This window comes from Brassica napus, chromosome A2 (genome assembly GCF_020379485.1).
Source record: "Brassica napus cultivar Da-Ae chromosome A2, Da-Ae, whole genome shotgun sequence".
NCBI classification, from domain to species: Eukaryota; Viridiplantae; Streptophyta; class Magnoliopsida; order Brassicales; family Brassicaceae; genus Brassica; species Brassica napus.
Window position 1 is genome coordinate 20,999,472 of NC_063435.1, and position 19,486 is coordinate 21,018,957.

The window sequence follows — 19,486 nt, forward strand, 5'->3', positions numbered from 1 at the left end:
AACAGCCCACTGTCATGGTACTGCTCCCTATGCTGATCGATCTTGATACCTAAACTCTCGTTTGGATCAAGATGCGACAGCAAGCAATAGAGGTCAAGTCCAATATGTTCACAAAACACCCTAACATCTACTTTCGCTGGTTAGGGATGCAATGCTCATTCAAGTTATGTCTAGCAACCTATAACACTTTTGATGAATAGATTAAACCTAGAATCAGGCACTAAGTGGTTAACTTGATGCAAGCCTTAAGAACAACAGTGAATAAAGACAATCGATTTATAACTTATTTATGTCAAGCTCACGGATCTAACACCCTAACATCCTAGACTAAGCAAGCTGACTACTCAGCCATGGAGCAAAAAAACATAGAGACAGAGATATAAAGCAACATGAAATATGACTGAAATAAAGTAATAGGGTTCAAGGGGTTCTTCTCTAAATCGAGAGAGATGGCCTTCTCCCTTTACAAAGTAGCAAAATCTCCAGTCTCCAACTCTAAGGTCTGGTTTCTTATGTCTAAAACAGCGTAGAATAATCAGAAGAAATAGAAAAAGAAGATATATCAAAGCCACAAGCGACTGGGAGAGAAAATAGAGAGATTAGGGTAAATTCTGAAATAGGTTTTAGTTTCCTTAAAAATCTCTGCCCCTGGAACAGACACTCGGAACAGTCACTCGGGTTGCTCCGCTATCCGGAACAGTCATCAAGACTGTTCTGCGTGAAAATCACCAAATTGCACTTTTTGCTGCCTCTTTTGTTCCAACTGGTCCATCTCCCATCCAATGCAACTCCAGACCTGTAATGACTCGAAAAGGACTACGAAGACTCGATAAAGAATTGAAAACCAATTGAAAAGCATATATACAAGATGTATAAAACACCATATATCAAGAAGCGATAAGGCGGAAATAAGTATGCTTTTGCATTGCTTTAGTATGATGAGGTACCATGGCAATGGAAAAATAAGGGAGTACATTTTGGAGATGTCCAACATTGTTTCAAAACTCAATACACTTACTACTGAGCTTCCGGCTGAATTGCTCATATTATTTGTCTTGAACTCTCTTCCTCCTCAGTTCAATCAGCTGAAATCAAATTATAACACACATAAGGAGAAATGGTCTCTTAACGAGCTCATTGGGTATTGTGTGCAAGAGGAAGAGAGAATGAAACAAGAGAGGACTGAAAGTGCTCATATGGTTTACACCTCTAAGAGACAGGGCAAAATAAAGAAATTTGAACCCGTTAAGGATGATGCTGCTAAGGGTCCTACCCAAAAGAAACATGCTAAGGTTGAAGATACATGTTTCTTTTTCAGGAAGGGTGGACACATAAAGAAGGAATGCCCTAAGTATCACGTTTGGCGTGCTAAAAAGATATGTTCCTTGCTTTAGTCTGTTCGAAAACGAACTTGGTTGAAGTACCTAGAAACACTTGGTGGTTAGACTCCTGTGCTACTACTAACATCAGTGTTTCACTTCAGGGATGCCTAAGGTATCGAACCCCAACTGATGCTGAAAGATGCATTCATGTGGCTAATGGGAGTCCGGTGCATGTGAAGGCAATCACGTATTTTAGACAGTTTTTTAGTTCCGGTCATTTTCTAGATTTGAAAGACACTTTATTGTACCGTCTTTTAGACGTAATTTGGTTTCTGGTCATGGGTTAGACAACTCACGTTATTTTTGTCTAACAGAGAAAAAAACCGCTACTTTGTCTTTAAATTCAGTACTTATTGGGACCGGTAAACTTTTGGAAAATTACAGTCTTTACATGCTTGACATTATAAACTCTAAGGATGAAAGTTTAAATGTTGAATCAAGAGGTACTAAACGAAAGTTCGAAGATACAAAATCAGGAACTCTTTGGCACAAACGCCTAGGTAACATCTCTAGAAATAGAGTTGAGCGTCTTGTATCAGAAGGTATATTAAGTTCCATAAAGTTCACAGATTGTGATATATGTGCGGATTGCATTAAAGGAAAACATAACAAACATAAGAGATTAGGTGCATATAGAGCTACGGAAGTCCTTGAGTTGATACATACGGATATTTGTGGACTGTTCCCTGCAGTTTCTTGGAATGGTCAACAATACTTTATATCATTCATTGACGATTATTCTCGATATGCATACCTATTTCTCATTCATGGAAAATCGGAATCTCTGGACATGTTCAAAAGGTTAAAGGCTGAGGTTGAGAACCAACTCGACCGAAGGATAAGTTTGTCAGATCTGATCCTGGTGGTGAATACTACGGTCGGTATGATGGCTCAGGTGAACAACGTCCATGACCATTTACCAGATACCTAGAGGAGTGTGGTATTGTGCCTAAGTACACCATGCCGGGGACGCCTAGCATGAATGGTGTGTCTGAGAGAAGGAATCACACTCTTAAAGACATGTGGAGGAGTATGATTAGTCATTCCTCCTTGCCTGAATCACTCTGGGGAAATGCACTAAAGACTGCAATATACATTCTTAATAGGGTACCAACTAAAGCAACTGCTAAAACCCCTTATGAGCTTTGGACTGGTCGAAAGCCTAGTCTAAAGCACCTTCGGATATGGGGATGTCCAGCTGAGGGAAGGCCTTATAAGCCGTATGAAAAGAAAATGGACTCAAGAACATTTAGCAGTTATTTTATTGGTTATTCGGAGCGCTCAAGGAGGTATAAGTTTTATGATCCCACTGCTAAAAATATTTTTGAGACGGGAATAGCTACGTTCTTTGAGGGTATTGATTTTGGGGGGGGGGGGGGGAGAAATAAGGTTAAGGATATCATCTTTGAGGAAGAATCGGCTCTGGTACCTATACCGATTCGTCTAGTTACTTCTGATGAAGTAAATTTGGATCCTCAGGTTGATAATAATGTCGTCCCTCGAACTCAGGTTGTCGATGATATCGTACAAGAAGGTCAAAATCAAAATCCTCAAGAACCAGTACAACAAGATCAAGTTGCTCTTAGGCGATCCACCCGAGTTAGGAGAAATGCTATTCCAGATGATTATATAGTATTTCTAATGGAACATGAGGAAAATCAAAATCTTTTGGAAGATGATCCAATCACGTTCCTTCAGGCTATGAGTTGTTCCATGTCGGATATGTGGCTCGAAGCAGCAAAAGAAGAGTATCAGTCAATCCTAGACAATGAGGTTTGGTAAATCGTTAAATTACCAGAAGGAAAGAAACCCGTTGGTTGCAAATGGATATTTAAAACCAAGCATGATTCCAATGGTAATGTGATATGATATAAGGCTCGTCTAGTGGCTAAAGGATATACTCAGAAAGAGGGGATTGATTATAAAAAAACCTTCTCTCCGGTATCTTCGAAGGATTCTTTTAGGATAATCATGGCCCTTGTTGCACATTATGATAAGGAGCTTCATCAGATGGATGTTAAGACATCGTTTCTCAATGGAGACATTGAAGATATAAATCATATGGTACAACCAGAACATTTTTCCTAAGGTGATGCAAAAGATATGGTTTGTAAATTAAAGAAATCCATCTATTGTCTAAAACAAACTTCCAGTCAATGGTACCACAACTTTCATATGGTTATCACCTCCTTTGGTTTTGAGGTGAATTTGGTTGATGATTGTGTTTATCAAAATTTCAGTGGGAGTAAATATATTTTCCTGGTTTTATATGTCGATGACATACTTCTGGCCACTAACGATATTAGCATGCTGGTTGAAACCAAGAGATTTCTTAAGGGAAATTTTGAGATGAAAGATCTTGGTGAGGCATCTTTTGTATTAGGGATCGAGATTCATCGAGATCGTCTCGAGAAATTCTTGGATTATCACAAAAGAGCTATATCTTTATCTGAAAATATTTGGCATGCATGATGGCAAACCAGGAGATACCCCAATCGCTAAGGGAGACAAGTTTTGTCTCGAACAATTCCCTAAGGGAAAACTAGAAATTCAGAAGATGCAGAAGATCCCTTATGCATTGGCAGTAGGGAATCTTATGTATGCTCAAGTTTGTACGCGTCCGGATATTGCGTATATTGTTGGAGTGTTAGGCAGATACTTAAGTAATCCGGGCATGGACCATTGGAAAGCAGCCAAAAAGGTCATGCGTTACTTGCAGAGAACAAAAGGCCGTATACTCACATATCAGAGATCAGATAATTTGGAGATCGTTGGGTATTCTGACTCTGATTTTGTGGGATGCTAAGATAATAAAAAGTCTACATTAGGTTATGTTTTACTGTTGGCCGGAGGGGAGATCTCATGACGTAGTGCTAAGAAATCACACGTAACAATGTCCACAATGGCGACAGAACTGGTAGCAGTCTACAAGACATCAACTGAGAGAATTTAGCTGAGAATTTTTGTCACAGGCCTAAAGATTCTTGAAGGAATTGAAAGACCACTCAAGTTCTACTGTGACAATAAGGCAGCCGTTTTGTATTCCAAAACAGTAGGAGTTCGGTAAAGTCTAAATTTGTAAACATCAAGTACCGAGTTGTTAAGGAATGGGTACAAAGTGTAAAGTTTACCATATAACACTTAGAGGCGAACTCTATGATTGCAGATCCTCTAACAAAATGTATTGTACCTAAGATCCTTCATGAGCATACTGCTCGTATGGGTATTTCGGTGTCTGAGGATCATTCGGTTTAGTGGGAGTTTGTCATTTGGTTTATGTTCTATGCGTTGGTTGTGTTATGCACATTTTTCTGATCAGAAATAAAGTTTAAAGTCTTCGACATACACTTTGTACCATAAGGTTAAATTGATCTCATTAAATTTGGACTAGTTAAAAATCGACATGTACAGATCACATTTCATGTGATTTTCATGCCACATGTTTCATAACTGATTTATGTCATTTGGTTGGACTAATGTATGTGATCATGGAAGGTTTAGTTATGAAAGAATGTAACAAAAGCCGCCATGGTCCTATGTTGGTATAACTAATGGACGAGATTGTTTATGCTCTCGAGATTGATGGCATAAAGAGCGCTCATACAGTCTATCACATTCTAAGGCACATATATGACCCAGTGGAAGATTGTAAGATCATTTAGTGGGGTCACATATGTTAAGGAATAAATGTGATATGGCCATTAATTAATTAGCCTATTTAAGTGGTCACTATTGTGAATAAGGTAAAGGCTTGGGCATAAGTGTTATAAAATATTTATATGTGGTATTTTAAGTAATTTCTAATTTAATGAAAGACTGAACTAGAAATTAATATTCTATATAAAGAAGGTTTTAGTCCCTAAGGCAACCCTAGCCGAAAATACATAATCTCTCTATATCCGCTTAAGTCTATTCAATTAGAGATTCATATGGTTAAAAGATTCACATTGATGAATCATAGAAAATTAAATCTAACAACTATACATACGATATGTATGAATATCATGTTTTGACATGTATGATATACACGCGTGTATGTATATAGATACATGACTACAAAGTCGTAAACATAGATATAATACCAATACATTTAGAAAGAGTTTAGAAATCTTCTCAAACTTACAAATATATAACCGGGCATGTATAATTTCATGGCTCAAAAACTGTATCCAAAAATGGTAGGCTGTGTCCTGAGATCGAGACCATCTTTTCCATTTTTAGTCATCTTATTTGATTCTGTCTGCAAGAAAAAAAAAATATAGAACATGAGAAAATTAGTAAGGAATGACCAGAGAATATCATATTGAGTTGCGAAGTTAACAAAATATGCTTTACACAAAGATGACCATCCAAATTCTTGAACTTTGGTGGTGGAAAAGAATCCTTATTCGGATTCATCATATAAAGATCACATCTAAAATATAATTGTAAGATCAAAAAGAAATAAGTTAATTTATCATCGCATTCCAATTAATTTTTGCTTAGAAGTTGTGAAGATTATAATACAATATTATCTTAGGCTCTTTTCTTAGTCCAAATAGAAATAAGTTAATTTATCATCGCACTTTGGGTGTTTCTTTCTTCACAACATGACAACCTGAATTTATCTTTCATCAAGAGAAGCCTACTCCCTTTGTTCTCTTTTGAATGATGCTTTCAACATTTCACTCAAATTAGGCTATTTATACAATACCTATTTTAATCTTTTATATATAGATTAATTTACTCTAGCCATTACTACGACAGATCATGGTAGAAGATTAAAATAAGTCAATTTTGTTATCTTTTGCCTAAATTTTTGGAAACGTCTACTACATTAAAACAAGATAAAAATACGAAAATGTCACTTAAAAAATAATGGAGGTAGTAGTATTTAGTCATAGGTTGATGAATTTTCAAGCAAAAACGCAAAATATGATAATCCATGCAAAGTAAATTGCCTATATATATATGATAGTCTATATATGCAGACACATATATACCAGAAGCTGCTTCATCTAGATCAAGCAATCTTCGATATGTATAGAGAAGTAATGTTTAAGCGTAATTGTGAATTCATGTTTATCTAAGTTAGGAAAGAAGATTAACACCTTCATTTCAATAAATATCTTAAATTTCAGTCAGTAGTATCATTAAAAATTTCCTATATATTAATTGAGAAATATTAAAAAAGATATAACATATAGTTTGTACTAATTAAAAAAGTGCACTGCTGAATAAATAATTTTATTTAATAGGTGTTTATGTTAATATATATATATATATATATATATATATATATATATATATATATATATATTTCATATCATTTAAATTAAACTACACATCATATGAAAATACATACTTATATTTTGATATTTGCGTTGAACATATATTGAAAAGTTAATATTTTGAATTTTGAAATCTTTAATTTTTAAAATGATTATAAATTATTGAAACCACTAAGCACTCCACATTAAAAAAAAAATCGTTGGTGTAAAATTTTGTTGCACAAATATGCAAATAATCATAAAATCATATGAGTAGAAACCTCATTTAATAAATATCCATATTAAAAATATATTATATATCTATGTTAATATCATTTAAATTTAATTATATATCATATACGATAGATAAGATTGATTGTTTTGATTTATTTACCCTAAAATGATTGCGAATTAACAAGAGCGGTCGTTTGATTTAGATGTGCACACCAATTTATTACATAATAATAATAGTAACTGATTTCTTAGCTATTTAATATATAATTATTCTTTTATAATTTTATAATATGCAGAAAAATATAAAATAAGTAGCAAATATAAATCTTTATCGTGCACAAGTCGCATATCTTAACCTAAGTATGTATCTCTTTAATAATTTTAAATCTTAAACATTTTCTAAATCTCTGGCCAAAACAAAATAACAAAATGAGAATAAATTCAAAAATCAATATTTATAACGAGCAATAACCAAAATAAAAAAAAACGACACAAAAATGAGAAAAATATTGAAGATAGATAGGATTGGAAGTGAACGTAAACTTTTCATAACCATAATTAACATTTAAATTGCTAAATCATGATATAAAACCGAGCTGACATAGTTACATTGTAACCAAATAGTATGCCTGAGATTCTTCGGCTTAAACGTTATGTTCTTATGTGATAAAAGATTTTTTGACATAAATATTTTTAAAAATGAGATCAGCTCATCAGTAAACAAATTATGTAATTAACAAAAAAAAATTTAAAATTGTTTGAGGGCCAAAAATATTATTTCGATCAAGAATATAAATTTTATTTTTCAATACTATATTTCTTAAATAATTTTTATATAAATTTACTGTGCGCAAATCACAAGTGTTATCCTAGTTATTATTAAAAAAGCACTATAGCCATTAACCCTATATAAAGCTAAATATTTTAATCCAATAATTACCAAACCAATATACACATAGTAGACAATATTATACATGGCCTAATTAAGGAACATGCGGAGAATTATGCTTTATATCTAATTAAGTAAAAATTAAGCTCTATATACACACACATCATGAACTTTATTTAATATCATGGGCTGAGATTAAGCTTAAAGTTATAGCCACAGGTTATTATAAAACAAGTAAACCTCCAGATTTATATATTGGGTTAATATTAAAAACTAAGAGAAAAAAGAAAAGAATTATCATAAATTCTTAATTGATCCTAGTAAATAACCTTACCAAACATCAAGGAATCATTGTGGAAAACATAGAAGATTAACATAATTTCTCATATTAGGTTTTTTCCCAAGGATTCACCAGTTACGGTTAGAGCATCGACATTGAATGTGCTCTCACAAGTGTTCTTAGATTAAAAAACTGAAATTTAAATTAAGAGAGAAGAAGAAAATGCTCTTCTTTGCGAAAACTTAAAAGCTTTGTTTGAAATGTGTTAATATTATATCATTTTGTGTGTTATGATATCATTGATCTATGTTTAATTGTAATATTAATTTATATGATAGTTTTATCCATAAAAGACTCTAATATCAAAGTCTCAACAATGCTGATGCTCTTAGAGCTTTTACGTTATGGGTCGAAGTAGAGATTGGAGTCTAATTAAGTAAACGACAATTGTTTTTATTACCTTATATAAATGATCGAGTGATGAGTGATCAATGGGACTAGTGATTACGACCCCCCAGAGTTTGAAAATCTTTCTTGATCACTGATCAATGGGTCGTTTGCGGTTTTCTTCCTTTTCTTTTTCTTCCTGTATGGGATTCCACGAGCCTTAGCTTGAGACTCTCTAATTTCCCTCAAATGAATCCGAATTGACCCGTTCCCAAACGGGTTACTATCGGATGATCCACCACCATGTTCATCGTAAGCAGCTCTCAGCCGTCCGATCAAAGCATCTAAGCTTCCCCAAGCTTGCTTAAGAGGACAGGTGCAAGGAGATGGTGGATCGGGTTGCCCGAAGAAGGCACAAGCTTGGTGATGGACTTTGGTTTTACCGAACTGGTCTAAGTAGTCGAGGAAGCTTAGCACGTGCGTGTGGTCGAATTGGGAGATTTTTATGGGTGGATTTAGGGTTTTAAGGTATTGTAGAAACGTGTTCCAGTCGCGGCGTTTCTGTGATTCGTAGCGGCTAAGTTGTTGTTGAACCGGTGGTGGCATGTGGTGGCCGGAGTTGGAAGAGGAAGAAGGTTGATCCGGTGTATTGTAAGATGACATGGTTAGGCTGGGGAAAAGGAAAGAAAGAGAAACTGTTTTGAAGTTAAAAGTTAGAATGGAATAAGAGAAAGACAGAGAGATCTTGAATATGTAGAAACGAATATATGAGTTACATGTTAGCAAAAAAAGAGAAGATAAGTTTATATTTTATATATTAAAGAAAGAAGAAAATACTTTATATACTGAATCATATCGTGCGAATATATCAACATATCTATTTTGTTTTGATTGCTTAATTTCAACACCCGACATAATTACCTAAGTGGACCATTATCTATGTGTGTTAAACATATTTGATTACTTTATATATGAATTTATTTATGAATCATCTTTAGCCGGAGTTTAATTAAGAGAAATCAGCGGTATAATAAGCGTGTAGTGTTCTTTGTTTTTTTATATTTGTGTATTGGATATACGTTTAAATGTATTCGTTTACTTATGTGAATGCAAACATCCATATGAGTAAATTGGTTGATTTAATCCTGATTTGACCTGAGCTTGGGTTTAATAACACGAAATCGAAGTGACTAATGATAAGAAAACAAATCGAATTGTAACTAGTTTATATATTGAAAATTTCGGAAGAGTGTATAACTAGGGATGAATGAATGAAAATATAGAAGGTTTTACATATCTGGAAGCAAGTAGTGACAACTAAAAGTAGTATTTATCGACCTAAACTACCATGATATTAGCATTTTACTAACGAGAAGTTTATTGATGTGTACAAAGTTTAATTCCCAAACTTTCCTTTGGAACAAATAAACTTTCAAGGAATGAAGTTTAAAAATGAGAAGTTTAAACTCTCATCTTACACTTCCTACTATGCCACTATAAGTCAAGGCTTTTATATAGCGGCCACCAACAGTTGCTACGGCCTGACCGCTATTATAGTCCTGAAAAACTGTCTACGCCTTATTATTCACCATTTTAACTCTAAAATGCTCCAAGCACCTTCAAATTCACCAAGAATCATCTCCAAACCCTAATAAGGACAATTTCCATATGCTCTAAATACATCTAAATGCAATCTTAAACTGGTGCTAAAGGTCCTTAGAATGATGGTTAAGAACACGCAAAAACACAATACGTCATTTGCCTAGTAGGTAAAACTTATACTATCTAGAAAGGTTTTAAGGGATCATGAACTCAATTCTCGTTGGGAGAGGTCTCTTCTATAAGAAAAAGGTTAATTTAAAATGTTATTGACCTCACTCTAATTAATCGGCGGGCCATTTTGGGTTAGAACCTCCTAATTATTCCAAAAAAAGATATTAGCCATTTTATATGTTTACTCATTTTTATAACATTTGTAGTTCACAAAATACGTTTGAATGATACAAACTATGATACTTTATGAGGTTATTAGTTACCATAAACACTTATGATAACATAGTCCCAATGCCTTTTTTTTATCGTCTGGAATAAGTGTTACATAAGAGCAGGTAGTGAAAACTGCTTAACATAACTGAGAAAAGAAAGAAACCACAATGAAAATCTTAAGGGAAAGATTATCTTCGTTGTACTCTGCTGCTTCTCGAACAAACATGCAATCCAAACGGAGAGGTCCTGATCCTCAGAGCAAACATCCATTTTATCTAATTTTCACGCGTAGCCTCTCTGTGTAGTCTCTCATGAAGCCACGCCGGACCACCCATATATAAACTAAAAAGAATTAAAATATATAATAACTATTTAAACCACGCAATTAATCCATAAATATGACATGGTTAGATGGTTAGAGCCGGTCTTAGGTTTTTTAAGACTACAAGCTCAAAATATAAAAATGGCTGCAAATGAAAAAAAAAAATCGCACCCTAGGAGATTCGAACTCGGGCATCTCACATAACTATGGTGTATCATTAATCATTAGACCACTGATAGTTTTTGTAAATTTATAGCCGGTTTAATACTTAATAAAATGGTGGTCGGAAGCATGGGTTACATTCGTTTGGACTCAGTTTGGACTCATGGCCGTTTCTGTAGATAGTCACGGTGAATCAAATTCAAGTGGTTATCACTAAGCCAAGACCATTTGGTTAAATTAAAAGAAACTCAAGAGAATATATTCCGTTGGGTGGGTAATAACAATGGACGACTGAGGCGACCTGTCATTACTGGATCCACAAAAGGTGGTTTCTTTAACAGTTTTGTTAGTTTGACGTTAATTATTTATATGTTATTGATGTACCTATTTACGCACTATAATGCATAATCTTTAGCTTAAGGTATAAAAAACTATTATTATAATATATCTATATATTGTACGACTTAGCAACGCAAATCAAACATTCGTCTCAAATATGCAAGTATTTTAAGTTATTACTTGTTAGTTATAGTGACTTGTTAATTAATTCATTAACTTGCTTGTCATAGTGGCGATTGTCCAATTAATACTATAGTCTACTATGTAATTTTATAAACCTACTATTTAAATCATCTTTACGATATAACTACAATAATGATGGACAACAATAAGCCGATGAATTTATTACATTAATGTAGCATTATCAGGTTATCACGCACGTACTACTAAGCTACTTAAAATATAAACATGAACACAACAGTCGCAGACAAGTTGATTAGGTTTCCTCCGGAGAAGTAATCAATAAGTCATCTAAACTATTAAAACAGAAGTACAATTTGAAATTAACCCTAACGTTTTCTTAATATTTACAGTCTCATACCATTAGCCTTAAATCTTCTCTATTAAAAGAGAAGTACCATTTTTTTATCTACCATAAAAAAGTCATGCTAGTTTTATTAGGTCCATTTCATTAATTACATTTATTAAATTATTTACATTAATCTATTAAATATATAAAGATATTAATAATAAATCAATTTTAACTGTAAATTTAAATTTTATCTTTAGTTATAACAAAATATTGAGAAAAAATCTAACAAAATCTTTCTAAAATTTAAAAATATTTTATTTAAACTAATACCATTGATTAATTTAGTAATTAATAATATATACTGTTATACATTAATTTAAATAAGATTTTATTATAAAACAAAATAAAACAAAAGTGTATGCTATTTTTCAAATTTTATAATTACATTCTATATCATTTTTATTAAAAGAAATACCATAAAAATTCATACTAGGTATATTTCATCAATTACATCTATTTGATTATTTAAGTTAATATATTTAATATATAAATTTTTTAAAAAATCTTATAAATTATATAGATATTAATAAATAAATTTTAACTGTAAATTTAAATTTTACTTTTACTTGTAACAAAATATGTTGGAAAATATCTAACAAAATCTTAATAAAATTTTAAAATAATTTTAAATTAATGCAGCGATTGATTTCATAATTAATAATATACTATTATTTTAATCTATTTACTTATAAAATCCCACAATATACTAAAATAAATAACATAGAAATATAAATTATGCTAAGAAAATATTAGTTCTATAGTAACTAAATAAAATTTTAAAATGTGTTGTATTCAGTCTGTAAAAATTAGAAAAAAAAATAAAAGAGATTCTCAATTTTTTTTTTCATACTATGAATTTATTTTACCAAACTCGAAATATATTAATATATAATAACAATTAATAATAAAGTAAAATGTATAAAACAAATCATTATACATTAATAATATCGAATAAGAAACATAACCAATAACATTATAGATTTACACAATATATAACACTAAAATTTAAATTATATCTTCGAAAGTTTTGCGATAGTATCTGTTATATATTTATAAAATAAAAATCTACCCGCACAGATGTGCGGGTGAAAAATCTAGTACTGATTTTAAAACATTAATAAACCACCCTAATTAAATTAACATGCTTAATCAAAGCTTATTCGACTACACACCAAATAAAACGATTTTAACAACGCTCTTTCATTGCTGGTTTTTTTTTTTTTTAATTTATGGAGGATTTGAAAAATACTCACCCAAAATTTAGGAAAATCGCTCAATCCATGGCTGATTTCCTCTTAATCTTAGAAGGTAAGTTTTACATTCTAATTCGTCTGAGTTTTCTAATTTCTCTTCACACAATATGAAGAACATTTATTTTTTGCTTGATTAATTGGATGATACTTGATATTGTCTGACTGTTGCTTGATTTCAGATTAATGGGAGATTGCTTAGGACTAGAGCCCTCGTCCGGTAAGCGTTTCCGGCTACATCTCATCGACTTCTGGACAAGATGATTTCAGGCTTCGATTTGATTTATATACAAAAAAGATTTGGGGGAATGCCTTGAAATCTGCAAAGAATTTTAATGGGTTTGATGATAAGACCAAGTTGTAATATGATCTCGAGCGTTTAGCTATGGAGAATGGAATTACTGTTAGATGGGATTTATTTTTGGTTATGTTTAGATTTAATTAGTTGATCAAATAGAGAAAGATACGAGAGAAGAAAAAGAAGAAGAGCATAGGAGTTTGTAAACGACGTGAAGTTTTCTTTTGCTAACTTCTTTTATTTTTTTATTTTTTTTTTATATTTTATTAGTAAAACAGTGTGAAGTTTGACAATGATGATTACAATTTTTTTTTACTAATACAACATTTATCTTGCAAAAAAGTCTTTTTTCACACAGTCGTGTAGCAAAATATATGTAAAGTACAGTATAACATCTTTAAACTAATACTCTATAAATTAATATACTCTAAATTAATATACACTAAAAATCTCTATAAAATAATATAATTTCATAATTTCAAATTGAAATTTTTGTTCAATTAATATATCGATAAATTAATAAAAAAATTATAGTTTTGTTTTAGTTCCAACATTATTAATTTATAGAAGTTTCACTGTATTTGAAATCACTACGAGACCTAAGACTAGAAGACGTAAGGATAGGCAAAAGATGTAGATTAGAAGAATCGAACCAAATCAAAATAGGCCCGAACAAGTAATACGTAACCCAAATCAAAATTGGTAAAATATTTGAATAGATCAAAATAATTTAAAATTCAGAAACTAAAATGAATACAAATCAAACCAAAATATTTTCAGTATCTAAAAATATTCAAATTATACTTATAATATTTAAATATTTTAATTATTTCTAAAATTTAAATTTATAAAATATGAAAATACACAAAATACTCAGAATTATTTTAAAAATCTAAAAATACCCAAAACAAAACTCAAAACACTAAAAATATATGTAGTACCTACCGGTTTCTCCACCTAAATATACAAAACAAACTAATTTTATGCTAATTTTAGATATTTGGTCATACTTATTTAAATTTATATGTATATATTATTCAATCTTGAATTGTGAGGATTTTTATATATTTTTGAACTTTTAAATATTGTTTTTACATACGTCAAATCGTTATCTGAGTCAAATTCACAATTATTCGAACTGAACACGAACAAAAATTTATAAATGTCCGAATGCGGTTTGAGTCTCTATCTCTGTTATATTAACATGTTGTATTTTAAAATATCTATATATCTATTTGTAAACAAATACTGTTATATTTTTGTGTAAATGTAACAACAACATTATTGCATTTTAAAATATCTATATATCTATTTGAAAACAAATATCTGTGCGTCCGCACGGATAAAGCTCTAGTTAGTCTTAAAGTAGTGAACGACATACAGAATCATGATTCCTACTATTTTACCTACGAGTTTATGTTTGTCTCAACAAAGAAGTAAGAAAAGAAAAGAATGTTAAAGAGCCCGAGATCTAAGGATATGATATGCCACGATTAACTTACTTAGGCGCTAATTAATTAAAATTCAACAAAAAGGTTTTATTCTTTGGATGACAAACGTTCTCGAACGTAAATGTATAGTAGTAATAACTTGGTTTGGATCTTTTCAAAATTCTTCCCTATATATATTTACTTAATGAAACTAAAAAAGTGAATCAATTTTCTGCGGGTTGTTTGAATTAAATTTTAATAAATCTAATATAAATTCAAACTATTTGACATGTTCAATTTTAATTTTCATGTCTTTTACACAAACGTTTCGATTTAGTTATCACAAGATCATTCGATTTATCTAGACAAAATGTTTCCGTGTAAGTTTAGAGTCTTTGTTTGCATCTATTTAACTAAAATAGAAATACTATATGAATTTAGCTTTATTGTAATGGGGTATATAGCAGAAATGCCATTAAATTTCTGAATAATGTCTAGGATTTCATCAAAATTGTTTTGTCATAATAAACTTGGTCACAAGATATATATAATATTATTTAAATATTTCCAAAACAAAAAAAATAAAATTCTCTTCAAAAATTTCATTTCAATACTTTTGATATTTTTATTTTAAAGATATATATATATATTATTATTTTATTATATTTTTTCTGAAACTTACGTTCTCAATAATAAAATATTTGCATAATTAGTTTATATATTGTAATAAATTAATATTAATTCATTTTTCATTTATTTAATAAATAATAAATTATAATATATATATATATATATGTATATTTCATATTATAATTAATTATTACATAAAATAATAAATATAGTAAAATAAACTAGTATACTAATAAAATTATAAACTAAAAAATTAAAATATATATTAACGTAGACATGAATTATATAAAATATAAAATACATAACTTATGTATAAGAAATCTAATGGTATTGAAATAATTATTTTCAATTAAAATTAATTTTAATCTTTTACATCTCTGGTCAATATGAATTATTGTATTAGGATGGTATTAGGATGGAAGACAAAAATTGAAAAAAAAATACTACCTCCGTTTTAAAATAGATGATGTTTAAGTAAGTTTTTGGTGTTTCAAAATTGGTAATTTTTATATATTTTATTAAAAAATTAACTTATTAAAACTGTATAACTAATGATATTTTATTGTTTATTTTGTAATTTGTTGAATAAATTTTAATTTATATTTTAATAATATTTTTAGATAGAACTTAAGTTTGTAAATAGCTGTGTACTAGTATAAAATTTCATGTATCAAAAGAAGGATATTTTTTAACGTCAAAAGAAGGATTATTTAGAAAACAGAAAAATACAAGGACATTAGTTAGACAAGAACATAATAATTAAAGACAAAATATATTCGCACCATGTAAATTATATATGCCGAAATGTTCACTTTTGTCAGGAAAAGTTGTCTGATGGTGACATGACGGGAGTCCGGTGATCGGAAAAGTAGAATCCGATGAAAATAACCCTTACAGCTTTTTATATGGACAAGATATGTAAGGAAGATCTTGCGTGGGACAATATCTATTCATTTTGTATATACTTTAGTCTGCAGAATCAATAAACCATTCACTATATCCCAAAAAGATTTAAAGATATAAATAGTCCACTCACGTGGGGGGTCAATATGTTTCACCTGGGACTATATACTTCATTTTGTTTTGTTTTTGTAATATGTGGAGTATTCGTTTTTGATTGTCGCCATTATAACGTCTTTGATCTAGTGGCCTTAAAATTTAATTTTATTTTGTAAAAAGTAGTTATATATAGTGCTATTAATGTTATTTAATTACTACACTAATATGCTGTTGTAAGTTGTAACCAAGAAATAAAAAGTAAAAATATATATTCTGAGCCTCAGTGTTGTACGTAATATATATTCTGAGTAGCAAACCAAAAGCCACAAAGGAGGACCGCGGATAAAAATGTGACTATCAATCTAGCAACTGTAAGACCAGAATAGGCCCATGCACATGTTTAGGTCTGAGAAGTTATCTGGACAGAGGAACACCAGTTACCCAGAAGAACAACATCACGACAATGAGGTTTTTTATTTGAAGGAGTACTCCCTTTGATTAATCTAGCGTTTGATATGTTTTTACACAAGCTATATATGTTTTTCTAGTAGTGCAATTTCTTGTATATTATGAATGCAAATTTTATCATAAGTTTGACCATGATGTATATAGAGTCATCAGTGAGAGTGTGATAGACATATAGATTATTTTTACCAGTCAAATATAAGAAGTTATTTTAAATAAAGTATACATATATGTTATAGTATCACACAAACATTTAAGCAAAATAAGAACTATCAACAAATATGGTATTTTCTTCGCAAAGAAAAATACACTAATTAAACCCAAAAAACGGCATGGGCGTCCTTTTCAAAGGAACATTTGGAGATTAGTCAGCATTTTTTTGTGAGTCTGTGATATCCCAAAATTAAAAAAAAAAGAACTTGGATTTAGACCATGATTATCCCAGTTTCTTAATAGAGTTTTTAAGAAAAATCACTCATTTAATTAAATCAAAAGTAAATAAAATTGATAACCGATTCTTAATTAAACATTTTGGACACCGGTCTTTAGAGAGATTTTAAACACACGTGTCAGCACACAATCAAATATAATTTGTTTTCTCTCTTCATTTTCTTTTATTTCTCTTTCTTCGTCTTCTCTTGCTTTCTCTGTGAACACGACGATGTCTTCTGCGTGAGGACGACAAAGGCCGTCATCTTCGATTTTCAGCAAAGGAGTTTCTAGGGTTTCTGGTTTCGGTGTTGTGGACATGTGCAGCCGTGGTTTCAGTGCTAGATCCTCTCAGATTAACGATGATGGGTCTATTGATCAAACTCTTATGCAATCCATGGAGCAAAAGGTTTTTTTAACTCATATGTGTTAAAATAGAGATAATCCAAATTGAATTGATTGGATACTTATTTATTTATTCTTTGGCAACAATTGAATCCTATCTTGTTCATGATTACTCTCACTCTTCTTCTCAGTAGCTCAAATGATTAAGATTAGGTTGTGTGGTTTCACTAAGTTAAGATCATCAAAGAGGAATCTTTTTCTGAGAAGGCATATCTGTTTTTTTTTTTTTTGTAAGTGTGAGTAAAGCTTGATTGTTTGTCGGTTTGTCAACACATATGGAATTTTTCTACTGCTACTAATGATGATGCTGGTGATGGTACGATCACTCCACTGCTCTTAAACCAAGTGTCTATGTGATGTTGTTGTTCTTGTTTCCTATTTATGTTTCATGTGCTGTTTTAGTGGTTTAGGTGTGTGTTGTTGTTGTTCTTGTCCTGTTGTAGTTGTTTAAGTGATGAAAAGCTCGTGACTTTTGGTTTCTCTTGCTGTGATAAATATGAACCAGATTACTGAGACTTTTGTTTTTGTGATGACTGGATGTGTACGTGATCATATCGTGTAAATGTCATCTAAAAACTGAGACTTTTGTTCTTGTGTGTTTCAGGGTTTGATGGACCACAGAGAGAAAGACACCACTGCATGGTTTGAAGATCTTCATGGAAAGTGTCATGTTTGTTGTCAGGCCTTTCTAAGATCACGCATGGACTTGTGTATGCGTTTGTATGCTTGTGTCATGTTTCAATGCAAAGTCACGAGCTTTTGTTTGCTTTTGTATTGTTGTGTATTATCAAAATCACAGACTATTGTATTCTTGTGTACTATGAAGTTTGTATACAAAGTCTCGGAATTCTGTTAAGGTTCTATATAACTTCACAACACTCTTGTATCTCTCTCCACAGCACTTGTTCTCTCTTCACAACACTCTTCTCTTCAAAACACTCTCTCCACAACACTCTTCACAACACTCTCTCCAAAACACTCTTTCTATTCAAAGTCCATACAAAGTTTCACAACACTTGTTTTTTTAAAATAAAAATCTATGTTTAAAATGTTATCTTATATTATGTTTTATTTAAAAATAAAATTTATATTTAATAAAACAATGTTTAATATTATTTTTTAATCCTTAATTAAGAAACTACCAATGGAACATAAAAACTAAGTGTTTTCTTAACTAACATTTATTATTAAAAAAAATCATTAGGAAACCCAAATGGGGTTATAGGGTTAATCATGCTCTTAAGGGTGTCAATACCCAGAAGAAAATCAACTGAACTACTGGTTTCTTCAATAATGTTTTATATTAAAATTAATTTTACTATTTCTCTGGGCGGGTGACACCTCTAACCACTAAATCTACCTCCATGAATGATTTTTAAGTGTCATTCAAAAAATAAAATAATGAATTAGAGAACACAAAAACATAACCAGTTATCAAACAAAAAAAACATATACAAGCTCATGAGAAATTGTAAAGACACATTTCTTTAAATCAGTGATCAATTTGAGGGACTGATGGGAGCAAGGAATGTACGGGCCACTCTAACACCATTACATGCAGAGATGGATGTGCTACTATGGGCTATGGAATGTATGAGAAACTTACGACAATTTCAGGTTACGTTTGCAACTGATTGTTCTCAATTGGTGAAGATGGTTTTGAAACCAGAAGAATGGCCAGCTTTTGCAAGTTATTTGGAAGATATCAAGAGTTTGAAAGAGAGTTTCATACGATCAGAGATTATTCATGTACCAAGAACGCAAAATACAAAGGCGGATAACCTAGCAGGCAGTGTAAGGACACAACCGTCTTTCGTC

At 31.0% G+C, this 19,486-nt stretch overlaps 1 protein-coding gene across 1 annotated transcript; it reads right to left on the reverse strand.

The window, feature by feature from the left end:
* Positions 1-5,312: 5,312 nt before the first annotated feature.
* LOC106379616 (protein LIGHT-DEPENDENT SHORT HYPOCOTYLS 9) lies at positions 5,313-9,255 on the reverse strand. Its single transcript, XM_013819530.3, has 2 exons — positions 8,495-9,255; positions 5,313-5,622 (listed from the first exon to the last, which is right to left on the reverse strand). Exon 1 carries the CDS (start codon positions 9,082-9,084, stop codon positions 8,539-8,541), a length of 546 nt encoding a protein of 181 aa, XP_013674984.1. The 5' UTR covers positions 9,085-9,255; the 3' UTR covers positions 5,313-5,622; positions 8,495-8,538.
* Positions 9,256-19,486: the final 10,231 nt, after the last annotated feature.